A 22,832-nucleotide genomic window follows, 5' to 3' on the forward strand; every position below is an offset into this window, starting at 1 on the left:
AACTCGGCGTAACACCCGTAAGCGGAAACCACGTGCTTACACACGGCGACAGCATGAGCAACTGCCGAATGAGTCCAGATTGTCCACCGTTTTGAGGCTGTTATCAGACTGTGGCTGCCCGGTGAGCTCAGCATTTACTCACACATAATCGCGTGGCAGCCGTTTCATTCATATACTGCGTCAGTAGCTTCAGTTTACGTGTGTTTTTCCTCGTCGTATCCAACTTTTTAGCTCCCGAAAGCTAACGTTAGCCAGCTGAGACCCCCGCTAGTACTCACTTGTAGCTGGCTGCGGGTTGTTTGTTGCACGCGCACTCGGGTGTAAATCACGACCAGGTTCTTCCTTAGTGTCATTAGTGATATAAATTATATCAATGATTTATTTTCCATTTCCATTAATCGTGCATCTTTCTATTTCCAATAAACAAATCCAAAACGTGAACCCGAGCACAGTAGAAAAACTGCTTGCCTCTCAATCAGCAACACCTGAGTAAAGTGACAGGTGATTTAAATAACCAAGCGTGACCCAGGGCCGGTGTCAGCCTCAGGCAGAATATAAGAAAATAAATAGAATCCCCCTAGTGGTTGGGGGGAAACTCACAAATAAAAAATGAGACACGGCTCCTACAGTAAACAGTTTCATGTCAATGTACATGAACGTGATTTACAAATGACTGTCAATGTACCAATGTACAGTATTAAAGTTTGAACACCTATCTCCCAGGTGACTGAAGCTGCCACACCCATCACCCGGTTACACGTGTTTGAAGTGAGGAGCCCACACACAAGACGCCATGTTGTCCTCGTGTGGAGACGAGGAAGCAAAACAAGGCGCTGAAACAGCCGAGTCACCACAGTGTCCCTGCACTGACGCCACCAGTGCGGACATCTTCACTGTCACCATAGGAGCCACCGTCCCCACGGGGTTCGAACCCACTGCAGCCGAGGAGGTCAAGGAGAAGATTGGAGTGGATGCAAGGATCAGCAAAGATCGTGGTCGTATATATTTTCCAGTATCAACTGACAAGCTTTTCCAGGTAAGATACAAAAGACTCAAAGCCAGGGGTTTTGACCTGTTTCGTTAGGTGCTGATCCTCAGAAATATAAGAGTTTAAACTATTCTGCCACACTTAGGTTCATCATCTGAAGTCTGTGGACAACCTGTTTGTTGTGGTAGAGGAATATGATCATTACCAGTTCAAGGAATCAAAGGTAACCAACTCATTTTTGGACCACAATAATCCAACTGTTGACCTTACTTTGGAAAAGACAACATTTAAATTGTGTTTACATGGGTTTCTAACAAAATGACTCACATGTCTGCTACTGCACTGCTACTAAAACTCAAAGAGGATGTTAGTGTTTTGATTAATACCCCACATTTGTCATCAAAGTATTGCTTATTCTATAAGAGCTTATTCATGTTAAGATAATGTCAACATGGCAGAATATATTTCAAACTTGGGTCTTAACTGGGTTAAAATCACAATGTTGCTGCCCATGGAAACATAGTCGGTGTCAGAGCTGCAAACATTGTTGTTTTCTTTTTAAATACAGGAGGAGGCATTATCTGAGTTTCAGCAGCTTGCCTCTAAGCTTCCCTGGACGAATGCCCTTGAGGTCTGGAAACTAAATGGAGCTCTAAAAAAGAAGAAAGGACACCGAAAAGGCGGGAGTGGCGCCAAAGTAAAACCCAACAGTGAGACCAGTGACGCAACCACGGCCAGCGCAGAGCAACAAGAGCTACCTGAGGCTGTGTCCGTCGCTGAAGGCCAGATAACATCTGATGGCTCACCTGACGTAGAGTCCGGCACACAAGAAGAGGCCACGCCCAAGGCCAAACTCATTAAGTTTCGTGTGACATGCAACAGGGCGGGTGACAAACACAGCTTTTCCTCTAATGAGGCGGCCAGAGACTTTGGCGGAGCCGTGCAAGATTTCTTCCAGTGGAAAGCGGATATGACAAAGTTTGACATAGAGGTATGCGTTGTTTGTTTCGAACGGGACTGACGCAAAGTGAATTCCATCGCAGCCAAAAACAACGAAGGGAAAACCTAAAGTATAGTTAAGGGAGTAACAAAACACTAAATAACGTCTCGGCTGCGTCATGTTTCCCAAAGAGTTGATCTTTTTTTGGTCCACATGTGCGTTTGTTCCCCTTAATTAAAGACTAGAGTAGATGTCAACGTTGCTGAAGTTTATCCATTATTGTTTTAGCGTTACAGTCTAACAATAGTTCATTTTTATACATTGCACTGTGTGTGCTTCTCTGCTGCAGGTTTTACTGAACATCCACAACGAGGAAGTGGTGATTGGCATCGCACTCACCGAGGAGAGTCTTCACAGGAGAAACATCAGTCACTTTGGACCCACGACTCTGCGGTCCACCCTATGTTATGGCATGCTCAGGTACCCGACTGTGTACCTGTCTGCCGACTGTGTACCTGTCTGCCTTCAGCCTCTGTTTTTGCTAAGAACTTGCTGAGTTAATACACTTCTCGCCGTGTTCCCACCTGCTCACCAGGTCAGAGCTTTAGGTTCTTCAAAAACAAACACTCCTGTTGTTCACACCTGGGCAAAGGTATGAGATAAGAATGACTTTATTCATATATCCTGTAATTTTATATTCCTGGAGTGAAGTGCACCCGAGACAAGAATTTGGAAAGCACACATTGCCCTGACTAGAGTAATACTAGAGTATCCAATAACATCGCACATGCCAAGAAAAACTGTTCTCTGTCACGCTGAAGTATTTGTTTTAGGGATTAACCAAAGGGACAAATTATCCACGTACGAAGATTTTCCATGAAGAAAAAAGCAGCAGCATGACGACTTGATTCCATAGATAATAATAGTATGAGAGATGTTTGAATTTTACTTTTTAATGTGGCAGCTCATATGCAAGCAGAAAGGGAACTTATCTTGTGACTGAAAGGTTGCCAGTTTGAGCCCCTGCCTTGTCAAGGACGATCATTTGTCTAGTACAAATTGACACGTCGTTTTTGATGACCACTTTGTACATTCACGAGCTACGGTGCTACTTCCTGATCGTCGCTTGCAAACTTCCTGTTTCGTAGCGAAATGGCAGCCAAGTTACGACGGTTGCCTTGGCCACAGCCCTTTTGATCCACAAAACCTTTGATCTCTGCTGGGGAGTCGGCTCAGCACAGGAGAGAAACATGTTCAGCATAATTGGTTGATACTGTATTCAGACATTTTCCATTGTTTTCATTCATGTTCTCGTTTCCGCTCGCAGGCTGTGTAACCCCCAACCATCCGATGTTATAGTCGATCCAATGTGTGGGACTGGAGCCATTCCTCTGGAGGTGAGACTTAACTTCTAACCATGACCAAGACTTAATAATGTACATATATATATATATATATATATATATATATATATATATATATATATATATATATATATATACACACATGCCTTGAGATAATGCATGTTATGATTTGGCGCTATACAAATAAAATTGAATTGAATTGAATTGAATTGAATGATGAGTTGTACAAATATAGGCGCACCTACCTTTCACCTTTGCTGTTGCCTGGCTAGTTTACTTGAGATAAAATGCGGAGTCACGTCTGGAAATGTCTTATCTTATATTAAATTAAAAAACAAAAACAATCTGACTCCCATCCAACATTGTATTCAGTGTTTGCCAAGCTCTTGTGCAATTTCATCCATGCACAATGCCACTGTGAAACCTTGGCCCAGCCCCTTCTGTGGATGAATAATACCCAAATACTCTGACTACTGGGTATTGCCAATTGTGACTTGTTCGTCTTCTGAGGAAGCACATTTCTTGTAGAGGCCTTTTAATAACAATAATAATAAGAATAACTAACTCCAGGCCACTAACAGTGTAATGCTTGTGTCATTTATCCAGGGTGCCATTGAATTCAACAGTGCATTCTACATCGCTGGCGACAACAACGACATGGCGGTGAAGCGCACGGTCAATAACGTGTGTCACATCCAGAAAAGGAGGGCAGAGAAGGGGAGGTGAGAATGGACAGATTAAAATCCTGTACGCCCTGTTCAGACCTGGGATAATCCAGATTGTTTTCACAGCCCACACAGAAGTTAATACCAGGTCTGAACAGGGTCATGAGAGTTTGTAACTGACGATCATCGTCATGTTTGGTATGTTTCTGGATTCTTCCAGTGTGTCTGCGTTGCCCATCGACACAGTGCAGTGGGATTTGTGCAGTTTACCCATACGGACCAGCTCTGTTGACATCATCATCACTGACATGCCCTTTGGGAAGAGGTATGTCAGGGAAGTCTCTGCTTTTGGACACGTCCATGTTTCAGCCATGATATGAGCCAAGTCTGCTGTAACCACAGCGTTGGCTGAGCAATGAAGAATGTGAAGTACGTTAAAGCTGCAGGTCCAACACAATGCATTTATTCCTGTTGTTATCTTAAAGAATTGGCTCCAGGAAGAAGAACTGGGACCTTTACCCGTCCTGTCTGAGAGAAATGGCTCGCGTGTGTCGGCCAGGCTCTGGAAAAGCCGTCCTGTTGACCCAGGACAAGAAATGCTTTGCCAAGGTAACCTTATTACAGATGGCAGGAATTTCAACAAAGGTACACAGTTTCCAGGAAAGTAAGTTTACACGGAGTTGAACATTAGTCATGTTGCCAGGACTGTTGGCATACACCGATCTATGGTCCCAGCACGCCTCGACTCGCATCGGCACGGCACATTTTAGGTTGGTTTTCCTCTACAAAAGTAGTACCCACTCAGCTTGGGCGGAGTCATCACTGCACAGCTGCACGATGAAACCGCCGCGACTTTGTTTTACACGTGACACACACACAAACGAGAGACCAGTGACTTGTAAAGCAGTTGTTTTCAGTGTAACTGAATCTTTAGAATCAAGTTTATTAACACTTTTTGTTCAGTGCACTAAATACACCAGACTCCTCTGTTAAATATGGAGATTTTACACATTTCCCTGGTAATCGTTGGAGATGAACCCATGTTTTTTAGGATTGTTAAGTCTTTTTAACTGACCTACAGTTCGGCATTGTTCGGCTTTGATTCTTGTGTCGGACGTCTCTTCCTGTGACGGCACTCTGACCAATCAGTGGCCGGTAGTCTGGCGACGTCACGCACTGAAAAAAAGTACCTGGTACCAGGTGCTATGCGAGTGGAAATGCAACAAGCCTACGCTTACCTTGTCAGGACGAGTCTTTACAACGGGCTCTATTGTTTAAAAAAGGAGACGGAGACGCTGCTGTGGCTTCACGCGCCTAAAGAGATGAGAAAACCTTTGATTGATGTGATCTGGCACATTGTCTTGTTGATGGTTAAATGTTATGAAATGAAAATGAAAAGGATGAACATGGAGATCAACATGAACACAGAGAGGTTGTATTATTTAAACGATGATTGGCTGATGTGGGCCCAGTGTATGTCACTATTCCACCACCGCAAGCACAGGTGTTACTGATCACGTTGTCAATGGCTGTGTTCACGTTAGGACAGTGAGCCAGCGTACACTCTGAAATGGAACTCATCCATCGTTCATTTGATTCTTTACACTAAAAGACACAATGACCTGTCAAAGTGGTTGCTGCACAAAGGGCCCATTGTGTCTTTTAAGAGGATTTTATAATCACCACAGTTGTGACAATGATCAAAGATGTCACGTAAAAGCATTTGTGTATGTTTACTTTACAATGGAGTGACTACATTCCTGTTCCATTCTTGAACTGGCTGAAATTCTCAACCGGTGTTTGGGGGTCATGGGTCTCAACTTATCTCGAGACAGGTTTACTAATAACCCGTGTAGAATATTTCCAAATGAGCTTTTTAACCCTTAGAACACAGAGTGTTTTGGCTGCTTTTTTTCCCCATTACTGTGTTAAAACATACATTATATACCGAGGTTATAACAATGTTCAATATAGAGTGTCTTATATCCTTTTTTCCGCACAACCTAGGCAATCTGATGACATATTTATTTAATTTTCACCTACTATATAAACACACCTGAGTGAAAAGTACTCATAATGTTTCAAATTGGATTGAATTTGTGAAATCTGCAAATACGTCACAGTTCAAAGTTCACTCGGCTCGTTTTTATGAACAAAAAGAAAAGAAAAAGGGTCTAACACACTGAATATGTGACACACCCCCAGGATGTCCATATAAGGAGTTGTGTATAGTTCCCATGGGTGCGCCTGCGGCACAGATCCATGCCGTGTGAGCGCTAAGGGTTAAAATGATAAGTTTAATTTGTGGAGTTGGAGTTTATTATGAAATGCTTTTTTTAAGTTCATGCACGCTCTATCCAGTCTTCTTTAGGCTTCTGCCAGTACGAGTTGCCACAGTTCAGCTGTAGATTAGTCGTACTGAGCAGGTTCCAACCTTCTGGTTGGCTCTGCTGATGTGCCCTTGGGCAAGACACCAAACGGCTCCTGGCAGGTGTGCCAGCAGTGCGTCAGTTCAAATGATAGACGTGGGAAAGAACAAGCGCTGCATGGATCTGCAATGTGAAGCACTTTAAGTGGTTGAGAGGACTAGATGAAAAAAGTCTGTTCAAAAGAATCAGTTTACCATTTAATCGTCTCTAAATAAAACCACTACAAGTTGAAGTAGTCAGACGACGCGTCACGGAAATGCTGTTTCACATGAAAACAGATGTCTCATTTGTTTAGTTTGACCTCACAAGAATGATGTCGTCCATAGGCTGTTTCCAGGATGGGAGGACTGTGGAGGAAGCTGTTCACTGTTTGGGTCAACGTCGGGGGTTTACACGCCGGCGTCTACCTCCTCCAGCGGACGGGGGCCGTGTTTGGCCAAACCCCCGAGGACGTCTATGAATCACGGGGGACAGTTAATACACAGGTGGACGAGAAGCAAGAAAAGGAGCGCTCCTAATTCTCACCCCAAGTTTGTTTGAGGCCGTGTGTGATCGTCAATGTTTTGTTTTTGAAGCCACCGCTCGTTCAGGTCGTCTGTAGCAGGTTTGGTTTATAACATTTTGTATTTCACGTCTGGTGTAATGTGACAAACGGCTACTCAAGAAGACGGAAGCCACGTGTTGGGCAGCAGTTTACTGGTTCTCATACTGTTCAAACCCCACTGAAGTTTTCATTTCATCCCTCAGGTCGGCCGTGATCTCTTTACAGGAAGTGCACTTTGTGCCATTTGTTCTGATTAATAAAGGTTCTAACAAAGTGTCTGTGTAAAAGTTCATTTAGTCGCCGTGTGAGCGTGACGCACTAACGTCGCAATGCCGTGAACACAAGGGAGTAAATTTCCATCTATTTGAAAGGAAAGTAGGTGAAAGTCGCCCTGTGTGAGTGTGTTCTTTATCTTTGTGTTTTTGATGCCTGTCATGCTTTCACACCTTCATATTTGCCGTGTAACCATTTCAGACCCTGGAGACGAATATCATCTGTCAAAACAGAAATACTGTACGTATGTGTGTGTGTATAAATATCAGTGACTCAATCCAAGTGTCATATTTTATGAGTATTTTGAACTTCCTGTCGCTTTAATGAGAATAAGCCCAGACACACCCAACCCAATACCACACACACACTAAGGGTATTTCCAAGCAGGAAAAAAAAGTGCAGACAGACATGCTTCCCATCACAACAACCCGTCAATTACTAAAATACTAGACACAAGCTATTATCATTGAGCTTTGTTCATGATTAAAACAAGATTTCTGACTGTTTCAGCTTCTTAAATGAGAACATTGTCTTTGTTTCTTTGCTTCATATAAACAGAACTTAATTAAAACTGAATCATTTTAGTTTGTGGACAAAACGAGTCAATCGAGAACATCATCATTTCAAGGTTTCCTGACATTTTATGGGCAAAGTGATGACTCAAGAAAATAATCGACAGATTTAGTCGATATTATTATTATTATTTGAAAATATGAATCATAAAAACATAAGTAGAGTGAATTGAGGGCAAGGTTGCGACCTTGCATGTTGTGTTTGATTTAAAATAAGAGTAATTTATTTATTTATTTATTGAATTCTCTTCCAGGTTATGTTTGCTTCTTGACTAGAGACTATTACAAAACGTGGCAAGGTGGCACTTTAGAAACAAGTTTTGTTTCGGTATCTTAACATGAGTAAAATACTAACTTTTATTTATATGAATGTACAAAGATAAATGATAAAAAGTCAACTTGAGTTAATGTGTTAAAGCTATGTTTGATCTCATATTACTGATTTTCTTTAATTACTTCTGGTGAGAGAACATAATGTTACTCATGACACAATAAGGAAACTACAGGCGACTGAAGAAGAAGAAGAAGACTGAAAAGGTGCAAGACTTGCGACTTATAATCAATTACGTACCGCGTGTCGTCGTCTACCGGAGGAGGGAGGGAGGGAAGGAGGGAGGGAGGGAGGGGGAGATCCTTTAAAAGTCCTGCGAGAGCCGAGTGGAGACAACACACACACACACACACACACCAGTCTGCGGAGCCGGAGAGAAGTCACGCGAGATGATCTGGACCGTGTTTCTGCTCGTGCACGCCGTCCTGCTTTATTTCATCCTCACACACAGAACCAGGTACGTGACCACGCACACACACACACACACACACACATTCAAGTCTTTCCCCTTTAACCAGCTCCTCAGAAATGATTTTCTGCCTCATTAGAACCAGGTTTTGGTCTCTATGTGGACTACTGTGGTTCTGAACAGTGTTTATGTTTGAAAAAGTACGCAGGAGTTAGCGCGCGCGCACACACACACACACACATACACACACTTTTATGCTAGGCACGCTGACACTTTATCACCCCAAAAAACGCTCTGTTGTGATAAGTGACGTGTTTTTATATTTGATATTTATTATGTGTCTCAGTCTTTAATGCTGTCAATGTGTCACGTGTTAAGTTATTGTGTTACCATCGATCACACACTTGTGTATTGACGTGAACAAATGTCTCGTAATATTCTGTTTTAAATAATTAAATACAAACAACAACAACAACACACACATACTCTGTGATGTTTAGTGACAAAACTTTCCTCTTCTTTGTGTTTTTGTTGTTACTGTTAAATTTGTGTCATTCAAATCTGTACACTGAATTCAACAACAATAATAATAACAGTAATAGCAGCTAATAATAGGTTATTAACTGTGCGCATGGAAGGTGCACGTTTCATATCACCACACCTGAGTGAACCTATTTTACTTCTGTCACTTTGGTGTCCTGCAGTCTGAGGAGGAATGTGGTCCAACGAGAACAGTGTGTCTTTCTCTCCGTGTGGACACTTTGAAATTAGCCTACTTTTGAAAATTAAAGCAGAAAAGTGACGTATGAGGAATCTAATGATGCACTTCTTATGACATTGTTAAAGAAGTTCACCTCCATAAACACAGGTTTGCGGTCACACGACGAACCGCAGAAGCAGGAAGAATAAAAACATCCGTACTGTAAATGACAACACAGCATGTTGTCGCTCTGTAAATTAAGATTATTAGTGTAACTGTCCGGGAACTGAGTGTTCAGTAGTATCAGTGTGTTCTTTTTAATAGCTACTGTCATGTCAGGAGGAAAACATACGATACATCAGCCACATCAACCTCTAAAGATAATGATTTGATCATTTTAAATGTATTATTATTTTTCTTTTTAGGTCAAAGAGTGAGCCGCCTCTAGACAAAGGAGTTATTCCATGGTTAGGCCATGCTCTTGAATTTGGAAAAGACGCATCCAAGTTCTTGAATCGAATGAAGCTGAAGCATGGCGACATTTTCACAGTGAGTAGAGGCAAAAAATCTGAGCAACTTTGCTGCATTTACAACTCTGAAAATATATTTACTGTATATATCCAAACGTTAAAGTTAGACAAAACTGTCTCCACTGAAAACTGACTGGGGTCACATAAACTCTTATGGATAATGTCTGACAGAAAGTGCATCAAACAACCAAAACAACACCGGGCAGACACATGTCAAGCCCCTAAACACATAAAGTAATAGAAATAAGTATTCGAATGACAAGAAAACATAATAATAATAATTGAAATAACGAAACTACAGCTGCAAAACATAAGGAATGAAAAGTCCCGTTCCTCCTTGTACTGGTGGTGCATCACAGCAGAGAGAGACACACACACACACACATACATGTAGATAAATGCAGTGATAGAGCAGCCACTGAATGGACTTTGTGTTGAGATTATGTTAAAACCAGATTATAAAAGTGAGGAGTTGGGATTGAGCCATGGTGGCTCAGTGGTAGGGCGAGGTGTCTTTCAACTGGAAGGTTGAAGGTTAAAAACCCTGGCTCAGCTAGTCTATATGTGTCCATGAGCAAGACACTTAAGCACTATATAAATACAGACCATTGCCAACTCTTCTTCTTCTGATTTTATTTGGTAGTAACGAGTAACTACGGTAGTTAGGGCTAAATGTAGTGGAGTAAAAGTACAAGTCGCTACAAATACAAATACCAGAGTAAAGTAAAGATATGTTAACAGTGATTTACACATTTATCTTATGTGATTGGAGTTTACTGTGACAATAATAAGACAATAAACCTCGTAGCAAACATGTCAGAGCTCAGAGACTGGAATGTGATATTCATGTAATGACTTGTCGAAAATCTCATTGTGAATTTGCATCAAAACACTTTGTGATTCTCAGTTGTAATAGTGACATAATAAAAATATCGAGTTCAGTCAAACGTCATCATATACATACAATAATATAATGTGAACGATTGCAGGTGCGTGCGGCTGGACGTTACGTCACTGTGCTGCTGGATCCACATTCATATGACGCAGTCATCAATGACCCCGAGTCCCTGGACTTCACACGCTACGCGCGTGTGCTCATGGAGAGAATCTTCAGCCTGCGGCTCCCGCATCACCAGCCCAATACTGCCAAAGCCATGATGAGAAAGTAAGTATTTATACTCCAAACTCAAAGATATTTTCATTTTCATTTCATGGGCAATGTGAAAGCGAAATTGGTTTGTGGAAAATCACCAACTTTCCCCATGTTTGGAAATGCATTCTTACAGCGTCATGTTGATACCGACAGTTTTTACATTATTCATTTGGGTTTTTTGAGCTGGAAAACAACATATGATGCTTCTCCCTGTGAGATCGCGACTCATTCGGGCTCAGAAAAAAGAGACATATTTGTCCTCTCTTTGTATGTGTTTGTGTGTGAGTCCGAGTCATTGGTATCAAACTTTCTGAATTACAATTCAGATTAATCAATGCTCTGAAACTGAGGACTTAAACTGAAAAATAAACAAATGTCCGTTCCGTTCGAACCATTTAATCAAATGAGTTCACAGCAAATGCTGATTAAGCCGATCAGCTCCAGAGCTGTGAATCACCCACGAAAAGATTCCTCATAATCCGGACTCTCTCAGGAAAAATCAGGAAAAGTGCTCTGTGCGCGGGAATGTAAGGAAAGACAAGGAAAAACTCCATATGAGACAAAACACACAGAGAAGGAAATAAACCAGTAATACAGTATCACTATACTTCAGTGAACAGGACTACAGTGATTTAATAAAGATTTGAAATCACTCCCCGAGGACCCGAGAGGTCAGAACCAATTAGTGATTTAAAGACAGGCTTCGTTTGAAATGACTTAAGATTGCAGCACTCGACTTCGGGTGTTTTCATTTTCTCTGTCTCACCACGTCACACCTTGTTGTCACAACAGCGACAGTCAACGTGATTTGATTTGTACGAGTACAGAATTTCACCCGTTCTTCCTGTGAAAACTTTCCTGTCCGCAGGCACTTCATGGGAGTGAATTTAACCACCCTCAACGGCACCATGAGCCGACACCTGCGGGCCCTCCTGACAGCTGAGATGCCTCCCAACCAGAAACACTGGAAAGACGAGGGACTGTTCAACTTCTCATACAGCTTACTCTTCAAGTACGGAGGAGCCCACTCACTTTTCAGCTAAACAGTTTACACGCGGCGGTCAGTTGTGACGTCGGCTGTTTGTCAACACACCGTGATAAATGTGGCGTCTATTAACCCTTAAGTTCAGAGTCGCCTTTCCGGTTTGTGCGTGCACATAAATAACCTTTTGGCAGAGCGGACGTGAACGTAACCGTCGCTGTCTCGCGCTCTCATGACGCGGCTCAATTAAACAAAGTAAAGAAATCCTGTATGACAGCGACGTGAGGACTTCTGTGTGGAAAAATACCAGCACACAGCGGATTAAATACGAGTGGGACGAGACAGAATCGGCCAGGTGTCTTTCACCAGCCGGGGAGTCCCACACATTCCCACACCTTGTCTCTGTGTGTGTGTGTGCTTTCTCTGCAGGGCGGGGTACCTGGTGCTGTTTGGGGGAGAACAGAACAACAACAACAGCCCGGATCCCTCCAGCGTCTACGAGGAGTACAAGAAGTTTGACGGACTCCTAACCAAACTGGCGAGGGGCACACTGAAGCCAGGTAACGACGCGGAATTCAATTTCTCAATTCCAAACTTTTCCATGACCCAAAAGGTCCACGAGAAGCTGAGGTCTGTCACACTGATGAAAAGTATTGTTCATCACTGATCCAAACCATGAGTCAGCAAAAGTGCTCTTACATCATCTGCTGTATGTATATGTTTGCCGTTCAGTTTGTTGTGTGGTCGCCATGGTGACGCGCACTCTCGCAGGTTGCTTACGGAGCATAAAGGAGTGAGAACATGTGCGATTCATCATCCAAACCTGATGTAATGTAGTCTTCACTGTCACAGCATGCTCCTTATGTCATGTCTCTGCTTGTGTGTCATTGTTAATCGCTGCACGCCGTTCCACCCAATGCGAGACAATGGCCGCGCTTCAATGTGCGCAGCGTTCTCCGTCATACGTGAGCTATTGTTGTGTCTCCCGTCCCAACCCAGTAATATCCAGTCTAACGTTATTTATAAAGCACTTTAAGAACAACAACAACAACAACAACAACAACCGCTGAAACAAAGTGCTGTGCATCAAAAATAAATCAATAAAACAAATAAGCATTTTGGACAAGCTGGACACGTGAGAGGGACGTACGTTAGGCGAGACGTCGTAAAGGCGTGTGTTACTGTCTCAGTGCTGCTCACCTGTCTACTTTACTTGTCTATCCTTTTTCATCATCTGTTATGTCAAGTCTTGGTCTTGTAATGTGAGGAAAAGCTCCCTCAATTCATTTATTATTTATCGTTTTTATAATTTTATTCCTGTTTTTCTTTCCAAAGCATCTCGTAATGTCTTGGCTCCAGAAGCTGCTTTATAAACAAAGTTGACGTATGTTTTGCCAGTGACTCACTCACTCACTTACTGATGTTTATCTGTGTGTCACAGAGGAGAAGAGGACGGCCCACAGGGTTCAGCAGAGACTCTGGGACCTTCTGGCTCCAGCAGGTCTGACTGAGGATTCAGGTTCAAGCCTTTGGCTTCACGGCTACAGGCAGCTCTTAAAGGAGGAGGGGGCGGACGTGGATGCGCAGATAAAAGCTCTACTGATGCAACTCTGGGCCACACAGGTGAGACGAAGCATTCCGTTTACACACAAAGAAAGAATGTTTTCAGATCATTTGCAGAGATTAGAAAGGTTTTCCCTGCTGAACTTGAGATGAACCTGATGCCACCGTCACGTATGTTTGTGCTGCACATTTTCTCACACCATACCTGAACTCCTGAAGGGACCAGGTTATAAACACACAGTCGCTGCGGTGCAGTACTGGTGTCTGGCACACGAGTGCGCTGTTCACCTCTGTTTATGAGCAGGTAACACTTTAAATGACAGCACAGTAACAAAACGACAATAACGTGGTAAGAATGTTGTTAAAGAGAGGTCATCTTGTGGTGATACCGTCTTATTAAAACCCTGTTTTAACTTTAAAATGAACTAAAAATGCAAATAGAACACAACACAGGGTGGAATAAAAAGGAGCTAGTTGATATCTAAGGTTAGTGTGTTCCAAAGTTTAGGAGCGTAAGTAACAATAAACCTCCAATAAACCAGCAGGGGACGATCGCAGTGTTCTTTGCGGTCGGCAGTTGGCGATGTAGCTTGGTCCTAGCCCATGAAATGCTTTGTATACAAGGAGGAGGAGCTTAATTAAAATCAACTCTGTAAGTTACAGGGAGCCAGTATAGAGTAGATAAGACTAATGTGCACTCACTTCCTGGTTCTGGTTCATAAACGAGCAGCAGATTATTATATTATGCCCCACACACATCTCCCTATGTTGTTTACCATCATGAATATACTGTTACCACGTGTACCATCTTTTACTGAAAGAGCCATTAGACTTTTTTATGGTGTCGGAGTTCAACGTTTTATTCAAAATGCTTTCATCCTTTGCTTTAATGTATATTTTAATATTAAATATTACTACTATAGTTTTACTGTAAGACAGAGAGAGCTTCCAGAAGTGAGGACTAACTCTCACATCTACCCGTGTACAATATTGAATCATTCAGTGTTTCTACAGCACAGCTGGGGGGTAATGTCGTACTCTGCAGAATGTTGACTCATCCTTTTTTTACCCTTGTTGCTGTGATCTGAGACATATCTTCAAGCTCTTCTGGAGCTACTTTATCAAGTTCTTTACAACACATACAAATTCACATGCACTATTACGATCGATGAGGTAACTTGTTGTGAGGCATCTTTTAATGGATACACAAGTTCAGTCATCAGCGATGCTTATGATTCAGTAAACAAAGTGCTTGCACGTTGTAGTGACTCCGTAGGCAATTTCAAGTTCATTTATTCTCCGTGTTGTGTTTCCATAGCGTTGGCTACTTTGTGTTTGTGCTGCTGGCAGACAGCGCCGCCGCGCTTCGCCATAAATCTTAATCGCTTTAGAAGTTCTGGCCTTGGATGGAGGCAGATGGCAGGTTCCTGTGGCTTTTCCTTTTTAAGTAAACCATTATCACACTGTGCGTTTGCCAGGAGTGAAACTATCCAGAGTGCGACTGCCCTCATTCCAAACACGTGGAAAGAAGCCGCTCTCCTGTGTCTCATCAGCACCGGAGATTCATTCGTCTTTTTGGTTTAACGTTCAGTGAATTACACGTTTGTGTCATTTTGTTTGTCGCCAAACAACCAGTTGCGTCGTCACTATGCAACACTGCAGTGTCAACTTTATTAGCAGCATGGTCATGGGAGTCTTTTGTTTGTTTCCAGGGTAACGTTGGTCCTGCTGCATTCTGGCTCTTGGGTTACTTGTTGACTAATCCTGAAGCTCTGATTGCCGTGAAGAAAGAATTCAGCCACGTATCACAGGCGGCGGCGGCGGCGGCGTCAGAGACTCCACTCATGGACACACCTGTCGTCACACCTGTGTTTGGTAAGGATGTAATCCCAAGTTTCAGAAAAAACACAAGCTACTCTCGTATTCACTGTGTAAATAAACAGTATTGAGCATGAAACGCTCAGCTTTAACCCTTTAACACATCATCACTTAGACACATTTTGTGGTTTTGGCTTTTAATTTCTGGAATATTTCATGCATATTGTGAAACATTTTATCCCAGGTTGTGCATTTTTGAGTATTCTCTATAACTTTTTTCACGTATTTTCTATTTTTAGTCTGTTGTAGATGACGTTAACTAAAATACTCACACTAACACACCTTACGCTCAAAAATGTCCTCATTGAAACCCATTCTAATCACTATTTGTGACGCATCATGACAAAAGCTTGGAAATTTAAGGGTTAAAAACTTTAAAAGTACATTAATGTTTGATGATGACTGATAATATATAACATCTGATAATAATTATTTATGCAATGTTTATGTGTTCATGCAAGTATTTTACCAAATATTTCACATAAATAATAATAATCAAATCTTTCACATAAATAATAATCCACATAAATAATAAGATGCAATAATCAAACCAAAAAATAATCCAGTTTGCCTTTGACAACAGACATTTCTAAGCACTACATTGTCCAAATAAAAGTGTTATTTGGACAATTAAAAGCATAAATATTTTGCTATCCTGGTGCTTATCCTTCATAGTTATTGATATTTTATTTTATTTGTCCCCTTTTGCAGATAGTGCTTTGGAGGAGGCAATGAGACTCACTGCTGCCCCCTTCATCACCAGAGAGGTGGTGCAGGACAAGACCATCCACCTGTCTGACGGCCACGAGTACCTGCTGAGGAAAGGAGACCGGGTGTGTTTGTTCCCCTTCATCAGCCCTCAAATGGACCCTGAGATTCACCGTGAGCCGCAGGTTTGTTGTGCTGACTTGTTCAAACAAGAGCTCCCATGTTACCAACCTTTCCACCCCCACAGTGCTGCCAGTATTAACAGGAGTAATTGTCCTAGGGACTAGCTGGAGGCAGACTTGAGTGTAATTAGCATTGGGGGATATTTATATAAGGCGGGATCAACGCCTACACACAGCTGACCCTGCATTACCCAGTGAAAGGTCAAACCCAGAGCTGTAGACCAATGAGGGATTAGCCAAGCAGAGGGAACAGAACCACAGATAATCGCCGTGGGAAGGACATTGTAAGGCTCCTTGAAAATAAAGTCTGTCCAACAGACAGTTAAACAGTTATTGCTTTCATTTGTTAATAAAGATGCGTTTCCTTTCACAGACGTTCAAGTACGACCGCTTCCTGAACGACGACGGATCGGCGAAGAGCGCTTTTTATAAAAGAGGGAGACGGGTGAAATATTCCTCCATGCCGTTTGGCGCGGGGACCAATGGCTGCGTGGGGAAGAAGTTTGCCATCCACACCATCCGAGAGTGAGTGTCCGAGAAACGTGTTCCACAGTGTTCTTCAGTGTTCCTCAGTGTTCCACAGTGTTCCACAGTGTTCCACAGTGTTCCACAGGAAGTTGCTTTGTTCTAATGCGTTTCACCTGTGTGCTCACAGGTTTGTTTACCTGATGTTGACTCACTACGACTTGCAGCTGTGTGACCCAAACGCTCAAATGCCCGAGGTGAATGCCAGTCGTTATGGATTCGGGATGCTTCAGCCGGAGGGAGACCTGCGTTTCCGATATAAACCGAGGCTCACGCACAAAAGCTTTTCTTAAAAAGAAGCAAAAAAAAAAAACATCTCTATTTTTGTACATTTCACCACTTACATGTTGTTAATATGCCCCATTTGTACTTTTATATTCTGTATTTATATTTTACAGTATGTAGTATTTATGAAAATGTGTAAATAGTGCATTTTGTGATGATGTTAATATCTTGGTGTTTGGTGGTTTAAGTACACGACGGCCACAGACACGGTGTTTTGTGAGTAAAACTGACTTATTGTGACTACGATGATCAGAGTGTGTTTCTGTTTGTTGAAAACGAGCGAGAGCATAATGAGGAGGGGACGACATGTACTGTAAACAGAGCCGGCCACAAATCTGTTGCACTGACACACACACACACACACACACACGCACGCACGCCTGCTGTTTGCAGAGTTTACTGTATGTTTATCATATGGAGATCAGCTGATCCCTGATGATGAGCACGAGTGAATTCACCACAGGTTTTGCAGGTTTTTTTAGGAGAAACATCAACTTACTTTTAATTCCAATCACATTTTAACCCTTAGAACACAGAGCATTTTGGCTTTTTTCATCACAATGTTTCAACATACAGTACATACAGAGGCTATAAGAATATAGAGTGTCTTATATCCTTTTTTCAGCACAATCTAGGCCAGGGGTGTCAAACTCATTTTTGTTCAGGGGCCACATACAGCACAATTTAATCTTAAGTGGGCCGGACCAGTAAAAATAGTAAAATAATAGCATAATAACCTATGACCAACAAGAACTCCTTTGTTTTTTCTCCTTTGTTTTACATTTAATGAGGGATATTTTTACAAAACATGAAATTTCTTGAGAAATATGAGTGCAATTTCAACAATATCATGCCTAAATTTACTATTTACGCATCTTCTATAAAGGCATGAACATTTAGTCACAGGTATCTGGAATTTGACCCTACGTTTAGATTGTAATCATAGTGAGAAATTTTGACAAATTCATCCTTTGGGCCAGATTGGACCCTCTGGCGGGCCGGTTCTGGCCCCCGGGCCGTTTGTTTGACACCCCTGATCTAGGCAATCAACTTCATTTTCACAAATTATATAAAAACACCTGAGCAAAAAGTACTCAAAATGTTTAAAATCAGATAGAATTTGTAAAATACGTCACAGTTCAAAGTTTACTTGGCTAATTTTTATAAAGAAAGTGTAATTTTGTGATTCCCACACAATTATTGCTACTTTATATTGCAACTAAAAATGTGATATAAAATGAATCATAACTTTGACTCAACAACACTGTTTAAAGACTGAATATGTGACCTATAAACACACAGCCCCAGGTTGTCCACATGAGAAGTTGTGTATTATTTAATCCACAGTAAATTTACTGTGGGTAAACCTGTGGCACAGATCATATTATCTATTATTTTGAACATGTAATGAATACAAAGGACAAGAAAACAACAGGTAGTGCAAAGGGAATCAGGCTGAACTGACAACGCTCAACAACAGACTCAGTTTGAACAGAAAAAACACCTTTTACTGGTCCTGAACAAAAACAGGTTTCTAAAAAGCACAAGGCAAAAAAACAAACCAAAGAGGTCAAAAAGCTCATGAGTAACTGGTTTTAAATACGGGTCAGGACGCTCACTGGTCAACAGACAAGACGAACTAGCAGGAAACACGCAGGCTAAATACACAGGTGAACAGGTAACAACTAACAGGTGAAACACATCAGGGCGGGGCAAGTAATCACAGAGGAGGGAAAGTCTACAGGAAGCAGACACTGAAATGAGAGGTGGCTGTAATTGTTTCAAAATAAAATGGGAAACAGAACACAAGAATACTCAGGATGTTACAAAGGGAGAAAAAAGGACCATATTTCACACTCGAAAAGGGGTAAAAACTTATTTAATCCGACCCCTTGAACTGTATTATGTTCTGTCTTTGACCCCAATATCTATCTTTTATTAGGTGTAGGATATTCACAGCTGATATAATGATGAATTGTTGTCCATATGATATTATTAACATATTACAAATATGGACTCTTCATAAATAATGATCTATATTATCTTATTAACATATTAGAAATATAGAAGGCTATTAACGGCAACTATAATATCATCTATATGAGATTATTACAGATAGAACTGTCAAAACTAAAATATAGAACATCTTTAGACAAAGTATTTCCCAGTTTAATAAGCACTCAGAGGATTTATTTAGGACACATCTGATATTTGTAGTGTTGCAGAGACATTCACAGATGTTTCCTTCGGTCATGTTGCTTATGAGTGTTTATTGAGCACTTTTAAAACAGATTTGCATGAATTACAGTAACATTTGAAATGGATTGGAATGGATTCCTGTGATGCAGTGGGTGCTGTTGAGAGCTGTGCGGCTCTGTGAGGGTTAAACCCACACAGGCTGCAGCTCGAGGAGCCTCAGTGAAATCAGCTCCTCCAGGATCCCGCTCACACTCACACTCACAGGCTCAGACTCAGGCCAGCACGCATCCACTCACACACACACACACACTGACTGACTGCAGGTGGAAGAAGAAGAAGAAGAAGAAGAAGAAGAAGAAGAAAGAAACCGAGAGCATCTCAGAAGAAGTGTGTACTTGTTGATTCACCGCGGGGGGGCTGGACACTGAACATTCCCAACATGTCGGTGTAGGAAGCTCATGATCATGAGCCTCCATCAGCGGACCGGAGACTGACGCGGACCGAACAAGTTATGTTGCTGCTGCGCGTCCATGAGGTGAACCTGGAGACGCGGGAGACGCGTATGTATCACATTTATTCAGCGTGTCATGATCGGACGTGTTGGATGTGTCTTCTCTCTGTCTGTCTTTGGTGTGTCCGGACACCGCTCCACGATATATCTATGCCCAAATGTACTATTCAGTGTTTTTATTTTACTTAGTCAACACGTTCTCGTGATGAGCGATGTGACGAGTAATGAGTTGATAATCGGTGGTTTTAGCTCCGTAAAGTCAAAAACTCTACATGATAGTCTTCAAAGTCCATGGATCGATGGCTGTCCCACACGAGCTGAGGGAGACGTTTCAGCACCGGAGTCCGTGGACAGCGACAGAGCCCGGGCTGCAGGGTGACTGACAGACAGACAGGCAGGCAGAGATGGACAGCGTTTCAGCACCGGACAGCGCTCACCATCAGTGCAGTCCACGCAATTAATCTTTCTGTTAAATTCAAATTCAAAAAAGTCTTTATTGTCAATGGAAACATTGTGTTTCCATTGACAAAGCAGATGTGACGTACAACAAAAAAAATACACATGTGCACGAATTAAAAGAATAGAAAATGTGCTTTTATTATAAACATGTAGCTTCAGTTTAACGTGAACACATGAACAGAAGAGAAAAAAGTAACAGATAAATATATAAGTGGTTTGCTGGTGGTTTTAGAGAGTTGGACTCCCTTTCTCTCTCCCTCTCTCTCTCTCTCTCTCTCCCTCATCCCGGTCAGCAAGAAAAGCGGCTGTGCCTCTTTAAAGCTGATTAAAATATCTATTTGCTTCTCTGATGAGTGGATAAACCACCTGACATTGCTGCTGTAGGACAACGGCCGTGCTGTTCCAACAACAACAACAGCATCCATCCATAGTTGACTCCTTATATTTATTATATAGTTATTATATCTGTCTCACAGTGTGGATATAGTCCACGTGGGCTAGTAGTTCTTAGTTAGCACCTTTTTCCAGGATTCCTGGTTACTAAGTAGGAACTTAAGTGGGCTTGAAGTGGGCAAATTATGCAGGTCCCTTAAGGGCGGGGCCACCATGGAAACTACGGACAAACCCACCAGGGACCCATACTGCTCGAGCCCAAATAAAGCTCACATTAACTGCTGACTGGGAAGTGTTACCATACTACTATTGCTAACTGCTAACTACTACTAAGAATGAAACTAACTGACTGACTATTTTTACTATTATTAATATATTATCACATTTCTGACGTAATAATTGGATTCTACTTGACTGTATTATGTGTACACACGGAATGATGGCGCATATAATTTATAATCACTGTTTTCACCTTTTTTATTTTGCACTTTAAGACATTTCTTAAACATTTTTTTCTTTGCCTCAGTTTCAGCCACAGAGACGGTGCTGGGACCCTGACGTGGTCGTCTCCAGGGTCATGTCTTCTTAATCTTCTTCTCAAGCGACCCCGTGACTTCAGGAAAGATGATCAAAACAGGATTTCGCTCAACAAACGCGCTGCCACCGGACACGGTGGACATCATCCGCACCAAGACCCACTCTCGCCGAGTGAGGCTGAACGTCGGGGGCCTCATCCATGAAGTCCTGTGGAGGACGCTGGACAGGCTGCCCCGCACCAGACTGGGCAAACTGAGAGACTGCAACACGCACGACTCCATCATGGAGATATGCGACGACTACAGCCTGGATAGCAACGAGTACTTCTTCGACAGACACCCGGGAGCCTTCACCTCCATCCTGAACTTCTACCGCACCGGGAAGCTCCACATGATGGAGGAGATGTGCGCCCTGTCCTTCAGCCAAGAGCTGGACTTCTGGGGCATCGACGAGATCTACCTGGAGTCCTGCTGCCAGGCCAGGTATCACCAGAAGAAGGAGCAGATGAACGAGGAGCTCAAAAGGGAGGCGGAGAACATGAGGGAGAGGGACGGAGAGGAGTTTACCACCACGTGTTGCTCCGAGAAGAGGATGAAACTCTGGGACCTCTTGGAGAAGCCAAGCTCATCGTTTGCTGCCAAGGTAGAGTCACCTATGGGTTAACGTCCTGGGCTGTGGGTTAGACACGTGTTACACAGGTCCACTCATCATCACTGATGTAGTAGGAAGTTATAGAAGAAGAGAAAATGAGAGAAATTAGAATGTAAATATATATATTCATCTTATTGCCCCTATGTATACACACAAATTAACCAATAGAATATACCGTATGCAGTATATATTTAGCATATTCAACAATCTCAATGCACAGGTTTAATTCAAAAATACGTAAATAAATACATAAATAGATGAGAATAAAAACAGTAATCAGTAAAAACAATAAAACATAAAAATGTGCATTTGCTCATTTATAAATCATGTATCATGTCAAATTCAATAACAGAGGGGGTTGACATCATATTGTCTTCTCCTCAGTAGAACAGCACAAACAGTCCTGTTTGGCCAAGATGGAGAGGAAGCCAAATACAAATAACCCCCCCTCTGGATCCGGCTCTGCGTTTTCAAAGTCCACATTTCATTTGTTTATATATTTTACTGGCAGGGTAACTTGGTACTAATCAGTCACAGAAAACAAAGATGGAAAGACGTAGCCGATTGTGTCGCGGGCCGAATTTGCCTTGAGTTTGACGCCTGTGCCCTATAGGGTCTGAGAGGGTCTCAAAAAGACCCCATCACCTCTAGACTTAAGTCTGGTTTTTAGGAACCTTCAGCAGCAGTTGGTCAGAGGACCTTAAGGCTCTGGTTGGGGTGTGGTGACGAGGGGCCAGACCATTGAGGGCTCCATTAATCAAAGTTTAAAATCGATACAGAAACAGACCGGGAGCCAGTGGAGGGAAGCTAAGACCGGCTCTGACTGATGTGGCCGCGCTTTTTCTCGCAAGAGAAAAGTCGAGCGGCAGCACAGCAATAACAACACGTGATCATAAACTCCATTCTAGAATAGTATCACACAACTTAATATGCAATACAAATGAATATGACGACAATAATCATGGGGAGAAAACAACTTTACATAGTTTCCGTTTTTTGGCCTGTTTTCGGACATTGAGACAAAAACTCAAACAAATGCTACTCTAAATATGTTTTATACT

General features: G+C 42.2%; 3 protein-coding genes across 5 annotated transcripts in view; all 3 read left to right on the forward strand.

The window, feature by feature from the left end:
* On the forward strand, nucleotides 1-7,204 carry thumpd3 (THUMP domain containing 3). Its single transcript, XM_044024385.1, has 10 exons — nucleotides 1-121; nucleotides 724-1,036; nucleotides 1,134-1,211; nucleotides 1,557-1,979; nucleotides 2,278-2,408; nucleotides 3,256-3,325; nucleotides 3,899-4,014; nucleotides 4,178-4,282; nucleotides 4,443-4,566; nucleotides 6,713-7,204. The coding sequence occupies exons 2-10, from the start codon at nucleotides 794-796 to the stop codon at nucleotides 6,902-6,904; spliced, it is 1,482 nt and encodes a 493-aa protein (XP_043880320.1). The 5' UTR covers nucleotides 1-121; nucleotides 724-793; the 3' UTR covers nucleotides 6,905-7,204.
* Nucleotides 7,205-8,433: 1,229 nt separating this feature from the next.
* LOC122768404 (prostacyclin synthase-like) lies at nucleotides 8,434-17,267 on the forward strand. Its single transcript, XM_044024383.1, has 10 exons — nucleotides 8,434-8,563; nucleotides 9,641-9,764; nucleotides 10,735-10,910; nucleotides 11,767-11,910; nucleotides 12,310-12,440; nucleotides 13,322-13,503; nucleotides 15,156-15,318; nucleotides 16,033-16,214; nucleotides 16,585-16,736; nucleotides 16,867-17,267. Exons 1-10 carry the CDS (start codon nucleotides 8,496-8,498, stop codon nucleotides 17,027-17,029), a joined length of 1,485 nt encoding a protein of 494 aa, XP_043880318.1. The 5' UTR covers nucleotides 8,434-8,495; the 3' UTR covers nucleotides 17,030-17,267.
* Nucleotides 17,268-19,430: 2,163 nt separating this feature from the next.
* LOC122768501 (potassium voltage-gated channel subfamily B member 1-like) overlaps nucleotides 19,431-22,832 on the forward strand; it is a 33,933-nt gene continuing 30,531 nt past the window's right edge. The window contains exons 1-2 of one of the 3 annotated variants that reach the window (XM_044024552.1): nucleotides 19,431-19,780; nucleotides 21,110-21,762. In XM_044024552.1, the coding sequence (XP_043880487.1) occupies nucleotides 21,208-21,762 (555 nt within the window). In that variant the 5' untranslated portion in view covers nucleotides 19,431-19,780; nucleotides 21,110-21,207. Of the gene's footprint in view, nucleotides 19,781-20,415; nucleotides 21,763-22,832 lie in introns of those variants that run through there. The other 2 variants (XM_044024554.1, XM_044024553.1) reach the window with 2 other exon arrangements.

This window comes from Solea senegalensis, linkage group LG4 (assembly GCF_019176455.1).
Source record: "Solea senegalensis isolate Sse05_10M linkage group LG4, IFAPA_SoseM_1, whole genome shotgun sequence".
NCBI classification, from domain to species: Eukaryota; Metazoa; Chordata; class Actinopteri; order Pleuronectiformes; family Soleidae; genus Solea; species Solea senegalensis.

Coding starts and splice junctions, on each gene's coding strand:
- thumpd3 (XM_044024385.1), top strand. CDS start 794: ATGTTGTCCTCGTGTGGAGACGAGGAAGCAAAACAAGGCGCTGAAACA. Junction 4,015..4,177: donor AGGAGGGCAGAGAAGGGGAG/GTGAGAATGGAC, acceptor GGATTCTTCCAG/TGTGTCTGCGTTGCCCATCG. Junction 4,567..6,712: donor ACAAGAAATGCTTTGCCAAG/GTAACCTTATTA, acceptor TGTCGTCCATAG/GCTGTTTCCAGGATGGGAGG.
- LOC122768404 (XM_044024383.1), top strand. CDS start 8,496: ATGATCTGGACCGTGTTTCTGCTCGTGCACGCCGTCCTGCTTTATTTC. Junction 11,911..12,309: donor TCATACAGCTTACTCTTCAA/GTACGGAGGAGC, acceptor CTTTCTCTGCAG/GGCGGGGTACCTGGTGCTGT. Junction 12,441..13,321: donor GAGGGGCACACTGAAGCCAG/GTAACGACGCGG, acceptor TGTGTGTCACAG/AGGAGAAGAGGACGGCCCAC.